Source organism: Rattus rattus, chromosome 2 (genome assembly GCF_011064425.1).
Source record: "Rattus rattus isolate New Zealand chromosome 2, Rrattus_CSIRO_v1, whole genome shotgun sequence".
In the NCBI taxonomy this organism is placed as follows: Eukaryota; Metazoa; Chordata; class Mammalia; order Rodentia; family Muridae; genus Rattus; species Rattus rattus.
Genome location: NC_046155.1, coordinates 74,379,313 through 74,401,644, shown reverse-complemented (window position 1 = coordinate 74,401,644; position 22,332 = coordinate 74,379,313). Strand labels below are relative to the sequence as shown.

Here is a 22,332-nt window from a genome sequence, read left to right as displayed (position 1 = left end):
GGCCAGTCAGGTCTAAATAGTGAGACTCTGGTTCACAAACAAAAGAAAAAGTTCAAGGTTAGTCTTGGCTCAGTGAAGGCCAATCTGGGATTTTGTCTCAAAACAAACAAACCCAAGCCAGAAAGAGAGTAATGATGTAGAGCACTTACATATGACCCTAATAACAATAATAGTAATAATAGTTCACTATTGTACTTTATTTACTCTCAGTATTTCATGTGTGTTATTTGCACCTTTGTCTGTGCAACATGTGCATGTCTGCCCAAGGAGGTGGTGATAAAGCCTCCATGTGTGTACTGGGAATCGAATCAGTTTCACTTGCAAGAACCAGTGTGCTTAACCACTGAGATAACTCTTGAGCAGTAATTTCACTACTTCAAAATGGGTAAATTATAGACGTGGTAGTTTGCCTAGCATTCATTAAGTTCTGAGTTCAAGTCCCAGTACTACAAAGATGAAAAAGAAAGATGGGCAAGTTGAGGTTCAGAAACTATACATGGCTAATGGAAACTGGGGGAAGGATGTGTTTGGGAAGGGGATTGAAACCAGGTTTTCTACACTGAGAGTGCAGTTAGTGCTGGCCTAACATGTGTCAACCCCTCACTGAGTTCTATCCTTATACCACACACATAAAGGGAAAAAAGCCAAGTTGTAAGCAACTTAGCACTTAATAGCAAGGTTTGATCTTGTTAGAGTTTGTCAAAAAACAAAAAGAGAAAAACAGACAGGGTTGGTGAAATGGCTCAGTGAGTTAAAGGGGTTTGCCACTAAGCTTTTGATCCCCCAAATCCTACATGGTAGAAAGAACCAATTCTGATAACGTTTTTCTGATTTCTGAATGGACACCACTGAATCCATATACATACAACACATAATAAGAAAATTAATGTTTTTAATATCCTGTGAATCATTTTAATCTTTTTGGTTTTTTTTTTGTTGTTGTTGTTGTTGTTTTTTAGTTTCTCTGTGTAGCCCTGGCTGTCCTGGAAGTCCCTCTGTAGACCAGGTTGACCTCAAACTCAGAGATCCACCTGCCTCTGCCTCCTGAGTGCTAAATTTAAAGGCGTGTGCCACTGCCTGGCTCTTTTCTTTTTTAGACAATGTCTAACTTTGTAGCTATGGATGATCTAGAACTCATCAGACTCACAAGAGAACCACTTGCCTGTGCCTTCCAAGTGCTGGGATTAAAGGTGTGCTCCACTACACACAATGCTTTGTATTTTAAATCTGTATTATTTTATGAATCTTTTGTCTGCATGTATGTCTATTGACTACAATGGTGCCTGCTACCTAGACACCGGAAGAGGGTTACATATCTTCTAGAACTGTAGTTACAGATAGTTATGAGCTGCTATATGGCTGCTGGAAAATGACTCTGGAACCTCCTAACCACTGAGCCGTCTCTCCAGCTTCCAACTTCTCATTTTACAATACTTACAGGTTTACAGAACAATTGAATAGAGAATGTGGAAAGGTTCTGAAACTAAGCATACTCAGCCTCATTTACTATGAAAATCTCACAGGATAGAACTGACTCATCAAAAGAATGCTATTAGGAACTAAAGTTTAATCAGACTTCCTTGGATTTCACGCAATGTCCCTTGTTCCAGGATCCCAGTTACAATGAGGGTCTCATAGATGTTCATTAATATAGAGGGCAGAGATTAATGTTCAGTGTGTTTTTCTATGTAGCCCAGGCTATGCTGGAACTCAATCTGTATTCCAAGCTTGCCTCAAACTTCGATTTGCTTGTCTCTGCTTCCCTTCCCGAGTGCCAGGATTAAAGGTGTGCACCAGTATAACTGACCCCAGTTGTTTTTTCTTTTTAATCATATTTATTTTATTTTGTAGAGGCTCAAGTGTGCCATAGTCCCCAAGTGGAAGTCAGAGGAGAATTTGTAGGTTTGGTGGCAAACACCTTTTACCCACTGAGCTATCTTGCTGGCCCTATGCCCAGCTATTTTATGTGAGTTCTGGGACTGAATTCAGGTCCTTGTGATTCAAGGAAAGCATTTTATTAATTGAACTATCAAGTCCCAAATACATAAAAGTTTTTTTTTTTTAACTTTTGTCTCTTTTCTTCTTCCCCTTCCACTATATGAACCCAGAGATCAAACTTAGATCATTAGGCTTGGGGCAAGTGTGCTTACCTGCTGAGCCGTCTCAGCAGCCCCTAGTCTACTTCTAGGAAGAAAAAAAGGGCGGCAGCGCTGGCTGCTCTTTTAGAGGACCTGAATTCAGTTCCCAGCACCTATATGGCAGCTCACAACCATTTGTAACTCTAGTCCTAGAGAATCTGACACCCTCTTCTGGTCTCTGAGAGCACTGCACATAGGATGTGCACACACGTACATACAGGTAAAACATTTCCACATAAAATAAATTTTAAAAGTAAATTGAAAAAAGAAAAATAGGAATTGGGAGAGACGGCTCAGTGATTAAGTTTCTGTCCTTCCAGAGGACCTGAGATTGAATTGTAGACCAGGCTGACTTTGAACTCAGAGACCTTCTTGCCTCTGCCTCTGCTTCCTGAGTGTTAAGATTAAAGGTGTGCAGCACCATGCTTAGAATTTTTAAAAATCAAATATGTGTAAACGTGTGTCTGCATGTAAGTATGTGGACATGACTGCAGGTTGGACATGATTCACAGATCGGACCTGTGGATTCCAGGGTAGCCAAGGACAACAATAGTTAAAACCTGTCTCAAAACATAATAGAAATAGAAAAGGAAATAGATGTGAAAGTGTTAAATATGGACACTTGTTTTCTTGAGATAGGCTCATATTTAGATCAGGCTGACTCTGAATTTACAGGGGTCTGTCTGAATTCTGAGATTAAAGATGTGTGACACCATACTTGGAATAATAACATTTTTGAGATAAGGTTTAATTTATTACAGACTAGCATCATTCTTACTACATAACTGAGGATTACAGGTATGGACCACAATTTATGCAGTACTGAGGTGCAAACGTCAGGCTTTGTGGATGTTAGGCAAGCAGTATACCAACTAAGCTAAAGCCCTTTCTCCACTGGTAACAGTTTTTTAACCTCCCCCGAAATGCTCAGAAATAAGAGTTTGGAGACAGAATATATACTTCACAAAACGTTCTATGGTAACAATGAGGTGGCTGAGCTTGATGGCTCCTCTAGGAGGCTACCATGTCTGATGCCGATAATGAGTCATCACTGGCCCTGATGGCCATCCTGACCATTTTCTGCAAGTCTAGCAGTCATTAACCCCAGTATAGTGGACAGTGTGGAGTAGGACTGACAAATGCCTTCATCAGCTCCCACTGCTCTCAAGAGTCAGCAGGAGTTCTGGCCCCCATCTTACAAGGGGTCTTCTTGTCTCTGTCCATTCACTTTGTTCAGGATCCTTCAAATTAATGGAAGTTGAGCTCTGGATTGAATAAGTAACTTCACATCTCTGAAAAAAATCTGTCCCTCTGCAAAACCTATCTCGATGGAGTTATAAGAGTTATTGATCCATGAAGGGGGAGAATTCTTAATACTATTAGTCTGTCTCTAGGTACTGATTTTTTACATTATTTATAAATACAGAGGGGCTACCTGGCAGTGGTAGCACATACCTTTAATCCCAGCATTTGGAAAGCAGAGGCAAACCTCTGAGTTTGAAGCCAGCCTGGTCTACAGAACGAGTTTCAAGGCAGAAATCCGTCTTGAATGCACCCTACTCACATCCCCCTTCCCCCCCCCCAAAAAAACCCCAGAGTACTTGCTCATTCAGAGGACCAGAGTTCAGTTCCCAGAAAGTGTCACATCTGATGGCTGACAACTTCCTATAACTTCAGCCCCAAGGGCTCTGACAACCACATCTAAGTACACACACGAACATGAGCACACACTCAAAACTAAGTCTTAGGGAAATCTATGGAGCTGAACATAGTGGTGTATGCCTGTAATCTCAATAGTTACTGTTGTTGCTGTGAAATGGAGGAGGACTGCTGTAAGCTTGAGGTAGCTCTAGCTACCCCACAGAAATGTCTTCAAAAGACTGGGGTTGGCAGTAGATATGGCGATGTACACCTATCTGTACTTAGAAGGTAAAGGTAGGAGGATGGTGAATTTGCTCGAGCCTAGTTTACAGAGCAACACCTATCTCAAAAAAACTACACAGACTATTATGCTTAATTTTGGCTACAGCATTATAGCTTAATGGTACAGTACAAACTTTGGTTTATTCCCTAGCACTAACACACACACACACACACACACACACACACACACAATGCTTACCAAAAAAAGAAAGAAAGAAATGCGGGCTGGAGATGGCTCAGTGGTTAAGAGCACTGACTGCTCTTCCAGAGGTCCTGAGTTCAAATCCCAGCAACCACATGGTGGCTCATAACCATCTGTACTCTTCTGGTGTATCTGAAGAGAGCTACAGTGTACTTATATATAATAAATAAATAAATCTTTTTTAAAAAATGCTACAAACTGGGCACACCTTTAATCCCAGCACGTGGGAACCAGAGGCAGATGGATCTCTGAGTTTGAGGCTAGCCTGGTTTACAGAGCAAGTTCTAGGACAGCCAGGGCTGCACAGAGAAACCCTATCTCAAACTACAAAACAAAAAACCAAAACTGCTACAGAGTACAGGGGCTGGCGGTGTAGCTCCGTTATAACACCACCACATTAAAACAGGCATGATGGCATACACTTGTAATCCCTGCAATGGGGAGGTAGACACACAGGGATCAGAAGTTAAGGGGATCTTCAGCTACAAGGGAAGCAAGTTTGATGCCAGCCTGGGATACCTGAAGACAAGAGGGGGAAGGGGGAGAAGAGGGAAAAAGAGGAGGAAGAGGAGAAAAGAAAAGCAGCAGCACCAGCAGCTGGTTTAGATGAAACTAAGAGCTTTTCAACACTTGGAGCATGGTTAACCACCCCCAAATAGTAGAACTCCATGCTTATACTAACAGTTACAACTACTTCCTTTTATGGAGCTAGATATGGCTGTTTTATTAGGTTTTTAGGTGCCCAGGTCTGACCCATCTCATCATCTCACTTTTTTTGAATCTTCCTATATCTGCCACTCCCCACCCTCCTTCTTGATATTTGCATGAATGTCCTCACATAGATGCATGAGAAGTAGAGGCCAGTCTTCCTCTGTTGCTGTCCACCATATTTTTAAAAGATTATTTTTATATGTATGAGTATTTTGCCTGCATATATGTCTGTATACCACATACATGCTTGGTACCCACAGAGGCCACAAAAAGGAGTCAGATCCCCTGAGACTAGAGTTACAGGCCATTGTGAGCTAGGTGCTGGGAACTGAACTCAGGTCCTCTAGAAGAGCAATCAGTGCTCTTAATCATTGAACCATCTTCCCAGCCCCTCTGCCTTATTTTTCAGATAGCCTCTGGCTGAACCAGGAACTGATCCTTTGTGCTAAGCTGGGTTGCCTGTCCCTGGGATCCACTTGTGTCCACCCACCAGTATGAGGTTACAGACATTTATCGCTGCATCAGGCTTTTTATATAGAAGCTGAGGGTTCAAACTCAGGTCCTTATGTTTACTCAGTAAGCACTATACCCACTAACAGTTCTCCCCAGCCCTATGTTTTGAGGATGTTTAGTTTGTCCAAGGTTTTTTTTTTCCTCCCAAGACAATTTCTCTGTATAGCCCTGGCTATCCTGGAGCTTGCTTTGTAACCCAGGCTATCCTTGAACTCAAAAGGTCTGCCTGCCTCTGCCTTCCCAGTGCTGGGACTAAAGGTGTGACCATCACTATCACTCAGGTTCTTTGTCCAGAATTTTTTGAGACAGTTTTGATATATGGTCCTGGCTAGCCTGGTCTCTGCAGATGATTCTCCAGCTTCTGATGGAGTGTTGCAAGGTTACAGGTATGCCCCAACACTTACCTCCCACACCTTGCTTTTCTTTCCTTCTATTGTATTGGCTTCAATTTTTCATTGCCTTCAATCTCTAGAGTTTTGGGATTACAGACACCCGCCATCACTCACACCAATCCCTAGAGTGCTGGGATTATAGACATCCGCCATCACACCAAGCTTTTCTTTTCTCCACATCAGAGCCAGACTTTGAATGAGCAGGAGTGCTTTTAGTGATGCAGATGCATGTAGATACCCTTAACAAAAAAAAAAAAAAACCAAAACTGGGCCTATTGTAATAAACCAAGGATATGTTTAGAATGCTAAAAGGAGAGATATTGATTAATTAGTGTTTATATATTCACACCCATGTCCAAGTGTGTGTATGACAGTGTGATCCTCTACATGCATGTGAATACATATGTAAGTACACTCACACACATGAACATCCACCTACCCCGCTACACAGGAATATGTACATACATACACACACAAGCACCCCCAAATATACAGAGAAAGAGAGAGACAGAAACCCAGAGCATTTTAAAATGAAGCAGATAAATATCTTTTTTACTTCTGAGTAAAGAATTTCATAAATCAATAGTTAGATGTAAAATAGTTATCTAAGGATAGAACTCAGAGCACTGGCCTAGCCTGGTATAGGCCCTGGGTCTAATCCAACATTGAAAAAACACAAGTATAAAGCAATGTTAACAATATTGAATGTCATTATAAGCATTATATATATATATGAAGAAAATATATTACAGATATATTTAAACATTAAAGATATATGCTCATGTTTCTTCTATTTTTCTCTTTTATGTATGTTTTGCCTGCCTATATGTTTGTGCACCACAGAAATGCCTTATGCCCAAAGGAAGCCAGAAGAGGGCATCAGATCCTCTGACACTGGAGCTAAAGGCAGGTGTGTGAACTGCCATGTGGGTGCAGGGAACAGAACTGGGGTCCTCTGGAGAGACAGGAGGTTCTCTTAACCATTAAGCTGCCTTCTCCAGCCCCATATACATTGACACTGTACAGGACTATCCTCCAAGGCAAACAGCTACCATCTTGATCAATCATCTGTGCTGTTTGCAAAAGACCATCAAAGCTGGCTTGTGGACTACTGTCACCCCCTGGCATCTTTTGTTGTTGGTTTCGAGTAGAGCTGAAACAAGATCCCATACAACCCAGGTTGGTCTCTACTCACTGGGAAGCTCAGATAACGCTTAACTCCTGATCCTCAAAGCTCTACCTCCCATTTGCTGGGATTACAGGTATTTTGTTACCTTAGCCAATTCTGGCCAGAAACTATACAGCCCAGGCTAGCCTTGAACTCCTAAGTACTAGAATTACAGAATCACAGTTCTCAGGGTTTATTTTAAGTTTAGGCTGTCCTCAAACTTGTGATGTGGTCAAGAATAACCCTGAACACTGATCCTCCTGTGTCTACCTCCCTGGTGTTAGGATTATCATTTCCAGTTGAAGCAAGCACACTACCAACTGAAACACACACAACCCCCTCCATGTTTTTGTGGTATTGTGTGTGTGTGTGTGTGTGTGTGTGTGTGTGTGTGTGTGTGTGTGTTTTGAGAAGGGTCTCACCGTATATACCTAATTGGTTGGGAATTCACTATATAGACCAGAGTTGCCTCATGAGATCATCTTTCCTCAATCTTCAGGTACTGGGATTATTATCTTTCATAGCAAGTTTTATGTAGTGCTGACAGCCAACCAAAGACTTTGTGCCACAATGCAAACACACTACCAACTGGGCTAGCTATTTTTTTTTTTAGCAGAATTTCATATAGCCCATGCACGTCTCAAGAGTTGCTAGATAACCCTGAACTTCGTGTCTTCCTGCCTCCTCCTGCAGAATGATGGTGTACGCCATCACATCTGTTTTAAAATGACACTAAGAACTGAACCCAAGGCTTCACAAATGTTGGGCAAGCACTCTACCAACTGAAATAGAGACCCTTATTCGCCTTCTACTTTGTGAGTTTCGGCATCAAATTCATGTCAGGTTTAGTGGCAAATATGTTTACTCACTGAGCCCCTAATTTGTAAAATTCTTACATGAATATTAATGTTTTATCTGTATGTATGTGTACCATGTGCATGCCTGGTGGCAGAGGAAACCAAAAAGGGGGTTTGGATCCCCTGGAACTGGTATTATGAAAGATGTCAGTCATCATGTAGGTACTTGGAACCAAGCCCAGGTCCTCTGCAAGAGCAACAAGTGCTCTTGACTACTGAACGATTGATCTCTTCAGCCACCTGTTGAAGTTACTGTCTTGGAAGGCAAAGGTATACACATGGACTTTTGGGAGTTGGTTTCTCTTTTTACATGTACATGGGTTCTGGGGATTCGACCTGGCCCCTACTTTTTTTTCCTCCTACTCAGTAATGTGAATTCAAATCACACCCTTGCTGAACCTTGCCACTAGCCTTTAGGAAGGCTTGTTTGGGCTACACAGCAAGACCCAGAAAGATATTTTTGTTGTTTTTCAAGATAGAGTCTAAGTGGTTCTGGCTGGCTGACCTAGAATTCACTATTACACATCTATCTAGTATTTATTTGAGATAAAGTATGGCTATATAACCCAAGCCAGTCTGGTCTTGAGAAGGGGGTGTACTTGCATCAGGGCACAAATGTGAAGCTTAGAGGACAGTGTCTTGGGAGTTGATTTTCTTTTAACCTTGTTTTGAGGCAGGCTCATTCCTTCTGTTGTTGTTGTTATGCTCCATTCTAGCTGGCCTGGGAGTAATTTTTCAATGTTGCTGGTAGGAGTTCTGGAATTACAGATGTGTATCACTGAATCTAGTTTTTTTTTTTTTTTTTTTAAGTAAGAGTTCTTTGGATGTAGCTCAAGTGGCTAGCATTTGTACCCACTGAACCATTCCCCATGCTGATCTTCCTCCTACAATTTTCTTTTCTTAGATTCCTTAATTCCTGGGATTATAGGCACCCAGCACCTTACTCAGCTTTTATCTATTCAAGAGTGAAATAAAGCTTAGCATACATTTATTTTTTATTATTATTACTTTGGTGTTTTGAAACAGAACTATGTGGACCAGACTGGCCTTGAACTCACAGATATCTGTTTCTGCCTTCTGAATGTTTGAAATTAAAGTTGTTCATCACCATACCCAACATTTTAAAAATATTAAAATATATTTTAAATACGCATGGGTGTGTTTTGCCTGTATGTATATCTGTGCACTATGTGCAGTGGCACAGAGGTGAGATGTTTGCAAGATGTCTTGTTGGTCCTGGGAACTCAATAAAGTCAGGTCCTAGCCTGAGCCAGCCAGTGCTCTTAACTGCTGAGCCATCTCTCTTCCAGTACCTACATTTCTCCTTTCTCTCTTTCTTTTCCTTTCTTTTCTTTCTTACTATCTATCTCTTCTTCCTTCCTTTCTTTGTCGGGGGTGGAATACAGGAACAAGTGGGGTGGTAAGGACTGGACATAAAAAGATAAGGTCTCACTATGTAAAAAAGCTTGGACTTGAATTCAAGATTTTCCCTGCTAATGCCACTGAGCACTGTAGTGAAAGTGGCTACCACACCTGGCCCCATCGTTATCTTTATTAATATCTTTCCAGATATTATAAGCCTGAAAAGGCAAGGTGTAAAACAACTATAAATTGCCAAAGTGTAAAGAAAAATAAAACAATTTATAGTATGGTATCATTTAGATATAGGGGACTCAACACTGATTACTTCTGGGTAGGGCACTCTAGGCAGGGTACTGAGAACATGTGGGGAAGTTTGTTTTGCAGATAATCCTTTGATAATTCACATTAGATTTATTTTTACGAAAGCAAATATTTATTACCCCTGTAATTTTAGAATTTATCTTTATTTTATGCCTGAATTTTTGTCTCTGTGCTAGAAGGTTTCAATTCCCTTAATACTAAAGTTAGAAACTGTTAAAAGCTTCCATGTGGGTGCGAGAATCAAACCCTGGATTCTAAGGAAGAGCAGCCAGTGTTCTTAACCACTTAAACTATCTCTCTAGCCCTACATCTGTAATTATTTAAACACAAACACACAACTTTAAAGTCCTAAAGTGAAAAGAAGCAACACATAGTTTCTACAAGACTATATGCATGTCCTTTTAAAAGACAGGACAATCTTGAACTTTAGAATCTGTGTGTGTGTGTGTACTGAGTTATGCAACATCGAAGAAGGCTGGCCTCTACCAGTAAATTGGGATTGTGTGTATATGCTACCATACCTAGCTGTAAAGAATCTTTCTTTCAGTCTCTATTCAACTTCTATTTCCCCACAATGGCTTCTCCCCTGTCCATCTTTGATTTATTTTTATTTTATTCCACCTGTTTTCTTAATTATTAGTTATGTTTGGGGTAGGATCTTGCTATGTAACCAAGGGCTTAAGATCTTCCTTGGAACCGTTGCAGATAATAAATGCATTAAAATGGGGAAGGAATATTAGATTCTGGAAGGGATTTTTTTTCCCCCTAGACACAGGAATTTTTCTCTGTAGCCTTGGCTGCCCTAGAAATCAGAGATTCATCTGCCCTACTTTGGATTAAAGGCCATGGTGATCTTTAATCCCAATGGTGACCATCCAGCTTTTTTTTTTTTTCCCTTAAGGATTTTTATTTAATGTGAATGGGCGTTTTACCTTCGTGTATATCTGTGCACCATGTTTGTGCATTGCTCCCTTAGGCCAGAAGAGGGTGTCAGATTCCTTGGAACTGGAGTTAAAGAGCAGGAGCTTCTTTATTCTGGAGATAGAATGTGGGTTCTCTGGAAGAGGAAGCAGCCAATATTCTTAGTCACTGAGCTATGTTCCTAACCTCTCAAAATAGTTATTAATGTAAAAGACTGTAATCCATTGGCAAGATGTTTGGGAGCTCTTTGGAAACCAATGCTACAAAGTTGCAGCTGGTAGTGGTGGTGCACACGTTAATCCCAGGAAGATGCAGGAGCATTTTTGTAAATGTAAGTAAGGTTAGTTCGATCTACATAGTGAGTCCAGGTCAGCCAAAGCTACATTGTGAGACCTGGCCTTTCAAAAACAAACAAAAAAAGTAACTGCTTTGGGAATCAGGAGATCTAGGCTCTACTATTCATTTGTTTCATTTCACTCGGTGATCTGCAAAAATAAAAACTTCCAAATCCGTTTGAAACAAGTAGCCCTGAAAAAAAACCAAAAAACAAAACCTTCCTAAATCCAAAGGGCGGTCCCAGCGGGCAGCTGCAATGTAGCAGGAGTTTCAGACCCATTGAAGCATGCTGGGCCAGCATGGAGCCATGGAGCGAACTACAACTCCCAACTTGCTTTGCGCCCCACTGTCCTACGCTAGCACGCGAGCCTACCCGCCCCTCCAGCCTCCAGTTACTGTGTATCGCGAGAAGACGGGCCGCTCTGGCGGTAGCGATAACGAGCCTTGGTGGTGGTGGTAGTGGTGGTGGTAGTGGCGGTGGCGGCCGAGACGGCGGCGGCCATTTTGGTGAGGCCTCGGGAGCAGCGGCGGCGGCGGGGTCGCTGAGAGTAGCGTCTCCTTTTTCTTCAGCTCACTGATCTCACCTTCGTGGAGTGACTAGAAGCGGTGGGAGCACTGGAGTGGCTCTTGTTGCGGCCCTTAGGGGAATTTAAAGCAGTGAAGGCGGTGACCAAGAGGGGGCCCTCCCCCCTCCTCAGCGGGAGGGGGGGTGGTGAGCACGCCCCCGAGGACGCAGGTAAGGAGAGGGAGACAAGATGGCGGAGGCTCCACAGTTTCCCCTCCCCTGACGGGTGACTGCGCGCGCATCTACGAGCGCCTCTTCCCACCTTCCCGGGGTGCTGCGCGCGCACCGTCAGCGGGGCCCTGGGGCCGGTGAGCAAGGTTGCCTGCGCGCGCCCATAGAGACGTCGTGGGGGGTGGGGGGGTCAAGCCGAGTGGCACCTGGTGTCGGAGCGTCTCCTTGCCCTCCTGCCCTTCTGCGCACGCGTGCGTGAGCGAGCAAACCCCGAGAGGACGGACCCAGGTGCGCTTTGCCCGCCCACCAACCTGCCTCCCCTCAGGGGAGAGGAAGAGGAAAGGGAGCATGAGACGAATAGTCCGGGCGCATGCCCACCATAATCCATTTAGGAGACCGAGACTTTGCGCACGAACTCTTCCTTCCTGAGCCTTTTGCGGTCTGTTGATGTGTGGGCGCTGACGGACGCGGACTTCTGAGTCCTGTGACCCAGTCTATGGGATAGGGTTCTGGCGGGAACCCCCCCACCCTCAGGCCGTGCGCGCTGCCGGCTCACCCCGCCTCCAGCCGCGCACGCGCCAGCCCCTCCCCCAGCCTGGCGCGCACGTTGGGTGGGGTGGGCGACCGTGAGGGGGCGGGGCTGCTGTCTTGGTAGTAAAAACTTGGCAGAGGTCAAGGGTCATGTTGGGTCAGTCTACTGACGGGTATTGGGAGATCATTAGGAATGCTGGAGTCAATAATTCAGGCCCCATGGATTTGGATTTCCTCCACTCCTCGGAATGTTCTGGAGGATGAATCAAGGCAGCACAGCACCTAGATAAGGAGTTAACTGGACTTAAGCTTCTGGGCCTTGAATACTTTAACCCTGCTTGTTTCCGGCTGTTGGGTCTCCTTGGAGCCTTCTTCACTTATGCCCGCTTAAAAAGCGCTTTCTTTAAAGTTCTTTGGCTCTTTTGTCTTGCTCATTCTGTATCCAAAGGGTCCTTTACTTTATGACCAACTATTTGCTTTTTGCTTTTTTGGGAACTCCACTCTCATTTCTGTTCTCACTGAAAAGGCAAAGAAGCTATCAGGCATCCAGGAGGCTTTGGCAACTTCTAGATAAATCCTTCAGTTGTCTGTCGGAGCTTTAAGTGCTTTTAGCTTTTACAGTTTTTTTGTTGTTGTTGTCTTATTTCTTCCCTGCTCTTATTCAGCCAGAATGTATAACCTTGTGAAATTCTCCATACAAAACACAATTTGCTTTTGTTGCCACAACATGTATATACACTGCATGCATGCTTGGTGTCCTAACAGGCCAGAAGAATAAATTGGGTCCACTGGAACTGGAGTTTTAGCAGTTATGAACTGCAGTTGTGGCTGCTTGCAATGAAACCCAGGACCTCTGCAAGAGCAATAAATACTCTTTTTTTTTTTTCTTTTTTTCGGAGCTGGGGACCGAACCCAGGGCCTTGCGCTTGCGGTCTACCACTGAGCTAAATCCCCAACCCCAGCAATAATACTATTAAATCACTGAAGCATTTCTTCACACCCACCTCCAAGTCCTCACTGAGCTACAACCTAGCCCAGTTTACTGTCTTATTTTTCTGAAGCCTGAGCTTTTCCTATTACTATTATATGAAATGACTTTGGGTGTATTTTAAAGTCCAGTAAATCTGGTGTAGGTAACCTTAAATGGGTATTGATTGAGAAATGTGGGTTCTATCCTCATTGCTGCTTCCTCTCCTGTTTTAGGTGTGATTGCCTTCTTTACAGCACGGCACCGTGGAAGTGCAGACTTTCACAGGGGGTGTGGTCTCTGCTCACACAGGTGAGCTCACCTTCAGATACAATTTTGTATGCTGATGTTAAGTGGGAGAAAAACAGTATGAAATAATCAGAGAATAGCTTTCAAGTGGTTATTTGCATGTGTTTTCTGTGGAGGATTTGGTGATAATGGTACAATGGAACTGGGGCTGAAAAAAGGAAGGTGTTACTTTAGCACTACCAGGGAGAGCACTAAGAGTGTTATATTTTTCCGTGGTTTGTTTCTTTTTTTTCTTTTTTTTTCTTTTTTCTTTTTTTTTTTTGGTTTGGTTTTTGGTTTTGCTTGCTTGTTTTCTTTTTTCCTTTTTTGTTGTTGTTGTTTTCCCAAGTCAGAGTTTCTCTGTGTGACCCTTCATGTCCTAAAACTTTATTTGTAGATCAGGCTGGCCTTCAACTCAGATTTTTGTCTCTGCCTCCCAGTGCTAGGATTAAAGGCCTCTGCCACCAACCTGGCTTCTTCAGTGTTTTGAAACAAGGCTATCTGGATTTAAGTTCTCCTACTATTATCTTTCTTCTTTGTTTTCTTTTCTATTTCTTTTTTTAAGACAACCTCACATAATTTAACTGGCCTCAGCCTGTATAGCTGAGAATAATCTTAAGTGGTTTTGATCTTCTTGCCTCAAGTGTACTATCATGACACAATTCTCTGTGGTTCTAGGCACGAAATCTCAGGCTCTGAGGGTACTAGTCAAGTATCCTACCAAGTGAGCTTTGTCTTCAGCTCTATGCTTCTCCCTGTTCCTTCTCTGTTTTCCTTTTTAAGAGAGGGGATCTCAGTCTCTAGCCTAAGCTGACTTTGAATTCATAGCAGTGATTTTGCCTTAGCCCCCTAAAAGCTTGGGATTATAGGTATGAACCACCACCCCTGACATATTTCTTCGTTTTTGTTTGTTGTTGTTGTTGTTGCTGCTGCTGTTGTTGTTGTGGGGGGTTTTTTGTTTGTTTTTTGTTTTTTGTTGTTGTTGTTGTTGTTGTTGTTGTTGTTGTTGTTGGAGATAGGGCTTAGTTTTGTAGCCCTGGCTGTCCCGGAACTTTTTCTATAGACCAGGCTGGCCATTTGAACTCACAGAAATCCACCTGCCTCTTGTCTCCTGAGTGCTGGGGTTAAAGACATATACCACAACTGCCTAGCATATTTCTTCTTTTGAAATGAGATCTTATGAGTTTGAGGCTGGTCTCTAATGCCTATGTTCAAACAATTGTCCCCCAGTGTTCCAAACAGCTGTGAATATAGGCATATATAAATATGTCTGTCCTACCACCTTTGTTTAAGCAAGTACTTCCAGGTATTTATACATAGTAAATATCCAAGAAACATAGGAATAAGTAGCATCTTGAGAGTCTCATGGTCAATGTATAACCAAAGATGACCTTGAACTTCTGGTCTTCCTTTGCTTCCCAAGCTTTCAGATTGAAGGAGTTTACCACCCTGCTGGCTTTAGGTAGGGTTGGGAATTGAACCCATGTTTCATGGGTGTTAGACAGAACCAGCTGAGCTACCTTCTTATCCCTGAAAACAGTTAACCCCAGCACTTTGGAAGCTGAAGCAGGAGGATACTAAGTCCCAGGTCATTCTGGATAGTAGACTAAGACCCTATCTGTCTCAAAAACAATTGTTTTAATAGCCTTTAATTTCTACTTGTTTTTTCTTGTTTTTGTTTGTTTGTTTTGTCTTGTTTTGTTTTATCCAACTGTAGGTACTCCAGAGGCTGGTGGACCTGAGCGGAGGCTGGGACGCCCTGGTGGGCCCCGGGCCCTGGAAGGCAGGTCCCGGTGGCTGGTGGCCCAGAATGAGGCCAGCTCCCAGCATGCCCTGCAGCCGGACACCAGCCACTCGGCCTGCAGCAACGGTGGTAATAACCCAGTCATTCTTCAGGCATCCAGCAAGGAGCCTGGGAGTGGGACCATGCAGAGCAGCCCCTCCCCTGCTCATCCTCAGCTCCCAATCCTACAGACACAGGTTTGAAAGTGGGAAAGGATCCTTTGATTATTTTCTGTGAACTCATTCATGGCTTTGAGATAGAAGTGGTGTTGCAGGCCTGAATACCCACACAAATAGCTGAGTTTGAACTCTCTCAAATAGATAGGGGTATAACATATGTGAAGCCTAAATTTTTCTTTTTTAATTTGGTTTTCTAAGACAAGAATTTTTCCATCTACTACTGTCTTGGAACTTGCTCTGTAGAACAAGGTGGTCTTGAACTCAGATCCATTTGTCTCTGACTTCCAAGTGCTGTGATCAAAGGCTTGGTTTTGTGCCTGGCTTCAGGTACTTATTTCTACTTTACATAATAATAATAATAATGTTGACTTCCAAGAGTACAGATCTTGAGAAGTGTGCTAGTACATGCTTTAATTAAAGCACTCAGAGGCAGAGACAGGCAGATCTCTGAGATCAAGGCCAGTAAAGACTACATAGTGAGACCCTGTCTTAGAAAAAAAAAAAAGAAACATGGGCTGGCGAGATAGCTCAGCAGTTAAGAGTACTGACTGCACTTCAGAGGTCCTGAGTTCAATTCCCAGAAACCACTTGGTGGCTCACAACCATCCCTAATGGAATCTGATGCCCTCTTCTAGTGTGTCTGAAGAGAGCAACAGTGTATTCACATACATAAAATAAATAGATAAATCTTCAAAAAATTATTAAAAAAGAAAAAAGACAGGTCTTTCTTACCATAAGGAGGTCTTTCTTACCATAAGGAGGTGGCACATGCCTTTATTCCCAGAACTCAGGCAAAGGCAGTTCAAGGCCAGCTTGGACTACAGAGCAAGTTCTAGGACAGCCAAGGCTACCCAGAGAAACACTGTCTCAAAATAATGAAAAACTGAAAACGAGAGATCTAGGCTAGGCTGTAAATGGAAATTCTAAGACTATAGGCTTTGAGAATAGTTTAACTTCATTTGGAATTGAAACAGGGTAAGCATTTATTGAGGCATTGTTTCTTTCCTCATACCAAGGGAATGTGAAGTGGCGGGGGCCATTGGGAGGGGGCATGTTTTTAAAATTAATTAGATCTTCATTTGCATTTAATAAAACATGGCTTCTTGTGGGGCTGGGGTATACCATAGTTGGTACAGTGCTTTTTATGCACAAGGCTCAGGATTGGGCCTTAGGCTGATTCCCAGTACTGTGTGTATATATTGTGGCACAGAATGGTAATTCCAGTACTTTGGTAAGGCAGGAAGCTTTGAGGTCAGCTGGGTGGTGAAGCACACCTTTAATCCCAGCACTTTGGAAGCAGAGAGAAGTCAGACTCTAAGTTTGAGGCTAGCCTAGTCTACAGAGCAATTTTAGGATAGCCGGGACTACACAGAGAAACCTTGTCTTGAAAAAAGGAAAAAAAAAATGCCAACAGCAAAAGAAGTTGGAGGCCATTCTCAGCTATATAAAGGATTTCCAGCCTCACCTGCGCTGCATGTGACCCCGTTTCAAAATGGAGGTGGGAATTGGGAGATGATTTTTTTTTTTTCATGTATTCCAGCCTCCTGAGTATTGGGATTATACACCTGTACCACCATAGATAGCTAGTTCAATTGATAGTTTGTTCATTTGCTGTTTGTTATGCTGGCCTTTGAGGTTAAGTCCTCGTGCATGCTGAAGTAAACTCTTTTAGCATTGAGCCATATCCTTTTGAGCTTTCAAATATGTTGCTGGGAGTTGAGTGCAGGGCTTTGCATGATCCAGGTAAGTAAGCACTCTGCATTGCATTTTCCAATAGATTTGATACTTCACGGTTTTTTTTTTTTAGCTAATTGGACATTTTGATACATAGTTTTTAGCCATTTAGTTGTGTTAGGAATTTGAGGCTTCTGTATTGTACTGGATTCCATGAGTGAGTTCATATTTCAGTGGGACATTGTTTTCCAATATTGCTTTTATAGTTGATACTTAATAATGTGTGGGTGTCTGAGAAGAATGTTTTATTCCATCTCTGTATCACAACTGAAGAAGTTTAGGGGCTTTTTCCCCTGGTATTTATGTTAACTCAAATTGATTAGATGAATCTACCATATTTCCTCTTTCTGTGAGTAAAATCAAGGTCCTAAAAGGACTATTAAATTTGAAATCATAGCATGCTTTTGATCATAGCTCTCCTGAGGCAGAGACATGTGCATCTCTGTAAGTACATAGACTATCTCAGGGGCAAAAAGATCAAAAGAATTGTGTGTTGTAGTATCCTAAAACAAACAAGTCTCATTTAGAGAGCTATACCTCATCACTGTTGTAGAAGTCTTTTAGGTAGTTGTATGTATCAGCATGTTAGTCTTGCACGTCAAAAGTATACCACAAATTTGCCTCTACCATTTTAATTTGTTTAAAAAAAAAAAAAACTTCCCAAGCCTGGTGTAGTGGCACTAGCCTGTTAATCCAGCACTTGAAAGGTGAGTTAAAAATCCCAGGCCAGATGCAGTGAGGTTTTGTCTTCAACTGTAGCATCCTCCCTTTGACACGAACCAAAAAGAAGAAAGAAGACAACAACATGTTTGGGTTGATAAAAATGGGAGTGATATCTTATTCTGCATTTTTTGTTGTAAAATGGAATATAAAAATGCATTTAAAACATTTAGCACAATGCTTAGCATCCTTTTTCTCCATATTTTCCTTTTTTCTAGATGGTGTCGGACGGCATGACAGGCAGCAATCCTGTGTCCCCTGCCTCCTCTAGTTCTCCAGCTTCTAGTGGGGCAGGTGGCATCTCCCCACAACACATAGCTCAAGATTCCTCACTGGATGGACCGCCAGGCCCGCAAGATGGTACCACAGTTCCTCTGGAGGGGTTCAGCTTATCCCATGCTGCTGACCCAATCAACAGGGGCCCAAAGTGGGAGAAGAGCCATGCAGAAATTGCAGAGCAAGCCAAACATGTATGTATTGGGAAGGCCCATGAAGATTTGTGGGAGTTGGCTTAAATTCCAGGAGGTCCAGTTCCCTCTGCTTGCCTTCATGGATATCAGGCATTCAAGTGGTATGCAAACACACATGCAGGCACACCGCCATACACAGATGAGAGAACAGCATGAGCAGCCTTCCCTCAGCCTAAAGTGAGATCTTGTGCATGCTAGGCAAGTGTTCCCCTTTTTTTTTTTTAAAGATTTATTCATTTATTATATATAAATACACTGTAGCTGTCTTCAGATACACCAGAAGAGGGCATCGGATCTCCTTACAGATGGTTGTGAGCCACCATGTGGTTGCTGGGAATTGAACTCAGGACCTCTGGAAGAGTAGTCGGGTGCTCTTAACCGCTGAGCCATCTCTCCAGCCCAAGTGTTCCCCTTTTATTAAAAGGTTAATTTGTTATATTTTTGTATGTATGAGTGTCTTGCCTACATGTATGTATTTACCACATCCAACCCTGGTCTTCGTAGTGTTAAGAGAGGGTGTCATATCCTCTGGAACTGGGACTTATGAGCCACTATGTTGGTGTTAAGTATTAAACTAAGACATGTGCTTTAAATTGCTGAGCTGTCATTCTGCTCTAGGCAAGTGTTGTTATCAGAGTCATACCCCAGTTTTCATTTTCTTTGTCAGAATGGGGTGTCTGTTAAAGTAAGTATACTCTCAAACTTCCTCTTGTACTGCTCTGGGGATTGAAGTCAGGCCTTTTGCATGTACTAGGCAAATTCTCAACTGTCACCAGATTTAAAGAATTAGGCAGGTGGTGTGGCTCTACCTCTAATTCCAACACTGGGAGATGAAGGAAATGAAGTATGAGATCAAGGCCGCCTAACTATGAAATGGTCAGTGTCTTTTTTTTTTTTTTTTTTTTTTTTTTTTAAAGGTAAATGATAATTGAAAAAAATTAGGCCAACTGATGATAGTGTACATTTTAAATCCCTCGAGGCCAGCCTGGACTCCAGAGTGACTTCCAGGACAGCCAAGGCTACATGGAAAAACCCTGTCTTGAAACTGAAAAATAGATAACATGTATAAAGGAGCTAACCGAGGTAGTTCACACCTGTGTGGAGTACAGAGTCTGAGTCAACCTAGACCTCAGAGTGAGCTAGACACTATCTCAAAAAGTGAAAAAAGCCAAAAATAAATAAATAAATAACAAAACAAATCTAAATAAAGACGGCATTAGACACTGAAGTACTTTATAGGATGTTATGGTATTTTTTTTCTTTTTTTTTTTTCGGAGCTGGGGACCGAACCCAGGGCCTTATGCTTGCTAGGCAAGCGCTCTACCACTGAGCTAAATCCCCAACCCCGTTATGGTATTAAAATGTTTTCCCATTTATATCTAGCCTATAGCCTGTGAAATTTTAAATTAGATTGAAATCGTATTTCTAAGAAATAGATTTCTACATTGCTGAGAACCCTTCAGAAGTTAAGAAAGAATTAGGCACTCCTTTTGAAGTACGTTTTCCTGAGGCTCATCTTTGTTCAGGGTTTTTAGAGATTGTGTGAACCGAAAGAGTATGAAACCATGGCCTGACATTTTATACCTGTTTCACTTGTGTTATGGTTATAGGTGTTTGTGTGTGCACTTTCACATGGAAGGCAGTTGTCAACATTTCATTACTTCTTTGGGTATTTGTTTGTTTGTTTGTTTGTTTGTTTTGAGACAGGGTGTTAGTATGTAGCTCTGATTGGTTTGAAAGTTACTGTGTGGAACAAATTAGCCTGGAACTCAGAGTTCTGCCTGCCTTTGCCCTCCAGGACTAGGGATTAAAGACATATGCTACCATGCTCAGGTTTCTAGACATTTTTGATTCCCAGTTCTTTCTTAGCTATATAATTTCAGGAAAATCATTTAATTTCCTAAATATCCCCCCCATACCACTCCCAATAGAATCTTTTACCTTTTAGGAGTGATATGAGCATAAAACACCGAGCCCATTCAATGGTCAGGATTCCAGACATGGCAGTGAGATGTATGTGTAGGAACTCTTGATCAATGTCATTACCCCACATTAGGAAGCTGAAATTGAAACTCGGATTGCTGAACTTCGGAAGGAAGGATTCTGGTCATTGAAAAGGCTACCTAAAGTGCCAGAGCCTCCCCGCCCTAAAGGGCACTGGGACTATCTATGTGAAGAGATGCAGTGGCTCTCTGCTGACTTCGCTCAGGAGCGCAGATGGAAACGAGGTGTGGCCCGCAAGGTATGTCCTGTTTGCTGTAATGTATGTATGTTTTCAGGTGTTTTTGAAACCTTAATGATTAGCTGTGAGGTAGTGGTGCATACCTTTTTTCTTTTTTCTTTTTTTTTTTTTTTTTTTTTTGAGTTGGGGACTGAACCCAGGGCCTTACTGAGCTAAATCCCCACCCCGGTGGTGCATACCTTTAATCCTAGCACTAAAAAGGCAGACAGGAGTGAATCTCTTGCGTTTGAGAACAGCATGGTCTACAGAGTTTTAGGGTAGACAGGACCACACTGAGAAACCCTGTCTTGCACACAACACCCCCAAATAAAGCCCATGAATTAATATACCCCTTTTGGTGGTTTTTGCATTTGAGGTAAGCCTTTTCTTGCCCTTGATTACATTTGTGTTTATTGTGGATAGGGATATTTAGCTTTGAACGTTTTCATTCTGGGTTATTATTTCTATAGGTAGTACGTATGGTGATTCGGCACCACGAAGAGCAGCGACAAAAGGAGGAACGAGCTCGGAGAGAAGAACAGGCCAAGCTGCGCCGAATTGCTTCTACCATGGCCAAGGATGTTAGGCAGTTCTGGAGCAATGTAGAGAAGGTAAGTAGTGAGGCTGACAAAAAGGAGATGGCCCTGAACTAGCTTAGAGGGAGGTATATTAGTAGGCCTTACCAAAACTCACTGAGGAACACTGCAGTTCCAACTCTTTATGACATTTCCCTATGTACTGGACCTTTCTACCACTGAGTGTCACAAGGGAGAAGGACTTTAGCTTCCCTTTCCTACCTACTCCGTTAAAAGACCCAATAGTCTGTTTTATAGTGGCATATCCATTATATATTTAGGGGTGAATAGGACTCCTTGACTCCTAGGCCATACTTTTGCAGGGTGTATTTAGCTTGTTTCCTGTTTACTTAATTATCCCTCCTGCCCATATGTTAAATTGTAATTATCTCTGAATCCTTTCCTCTCCCTTATTGTGCTTGTGTGGTTGGTTCTGGGACTCCCTGTGGGCATCTAATCTGGAGATATTCAAGTCCAGGACTTAAAATGTATATAATATATGAACATCTAATTAAAAGAGTTTCAAATAGTTTCAAATTGTTTTATTATACAAATTGTGGTGTAAAAAGTATTATGTAAGTCATTGTCATACTATATTGTTTGAGATAGGGGTATTCTGTATTTCATAGGTTTTCTTATTATTTTAGTTTTGAGACAGTCTATAATGTAACTCATGTTATCCTCAAATTTGCTATGTAGCTAAGGATACTTTGAACTCCTGATACTCCCACCTTTTAAGGGCCCTTTGTTGTTGTTGTTGTTGCTGCTGCTATTCAATTTTGCAACAGGGATCTCAAGATTAGCTTCAAAATCACTGTGTAGCAGGGCTTGGTCCTTTTTCCTCTTTGCTCTCAAGTGCTGGATTATGAGAGTTTAACAGCATGATAATTGGTCTTGAACTCACTTTTCTTTAGTGTGCATACTTGGCTGCAGTGTTTATTTTGTATTATGTTGAGACAGTCTCTCTATGCAGCATATGATGTTCTGGAGCCATCTTTAGTTTCCTCCAGAACCATCTTCAGTCTCCTGAGTTCTGAGGCTGTGCCATTTAATACCTAGAATGGAGGGAAGGGGGATTAACATTTGTTTATTATGTGTGTATTTGGTTTTGGGCTGAGGAGACATACCATGTCACGCATAGGAGGTCAAAGGACAATTTGTGGCTGTCTAGTCTGTTTTCTGTTTCTGCTGTGTGAGTCACAAGGATTTAGTTCAGTCAGGCCTTTAGTCTTGATGTTGAGCCATCTTGCTGTTCTTTTTTTGTGCATTTGAGACAAAGTCTTA

At 42.2% G+C, this 22,332-nt stretch overlaps 1 protein-coding gene across 4 annotated transcripts in view; it reads left to right on the top strand.

Moving 5' to 3' along the window:
• The first annotated feature begins 11,248 nt into the window (after positions 1-11,248).
• The window catches only part of Srcap (Snf2 related CREBBP activator protein), a 48,893-nt gene continuing 37,809 nt past the window's right edge, over positions 11,249-22,332 (top strand). The window contains exons 1-6 of one of the 4 annotated variants that reach the window (XM_032892562.1): positions 11,249-11,580; positions 13,315-13,390; positions 15,084-15,346; positions 18,001-18,252; positions 20,309-20,494; positions 20,944-21,084. In XM_032892562.1, the coding sequence (XP_032748453.1) occupies positions 15,293-15,346; positions 18,001-18,252; positions 20,309-20,494; positions 20,944-21,084 (633 nt within the window). In that variant the 5' untranslated portion in view covers positions 11,249-11,580; positions 13,315-13,390; positions 15,084-15,292. Of the gene's footprint in view, positions 11,581-11,650; positions 11,869-11,897; positions 12,020-13,314; positions 13,391-15,083; positions 15,347-18,000; positions 18,253-20,308; positions 20,495-20,943; positions 21,085-22,332 lie in introns of those variants that run through there. The other 3 variants (XM_032892563.1, XM_032892564.1, XM_032892565.1) reach the window with 3 other exon arrangements.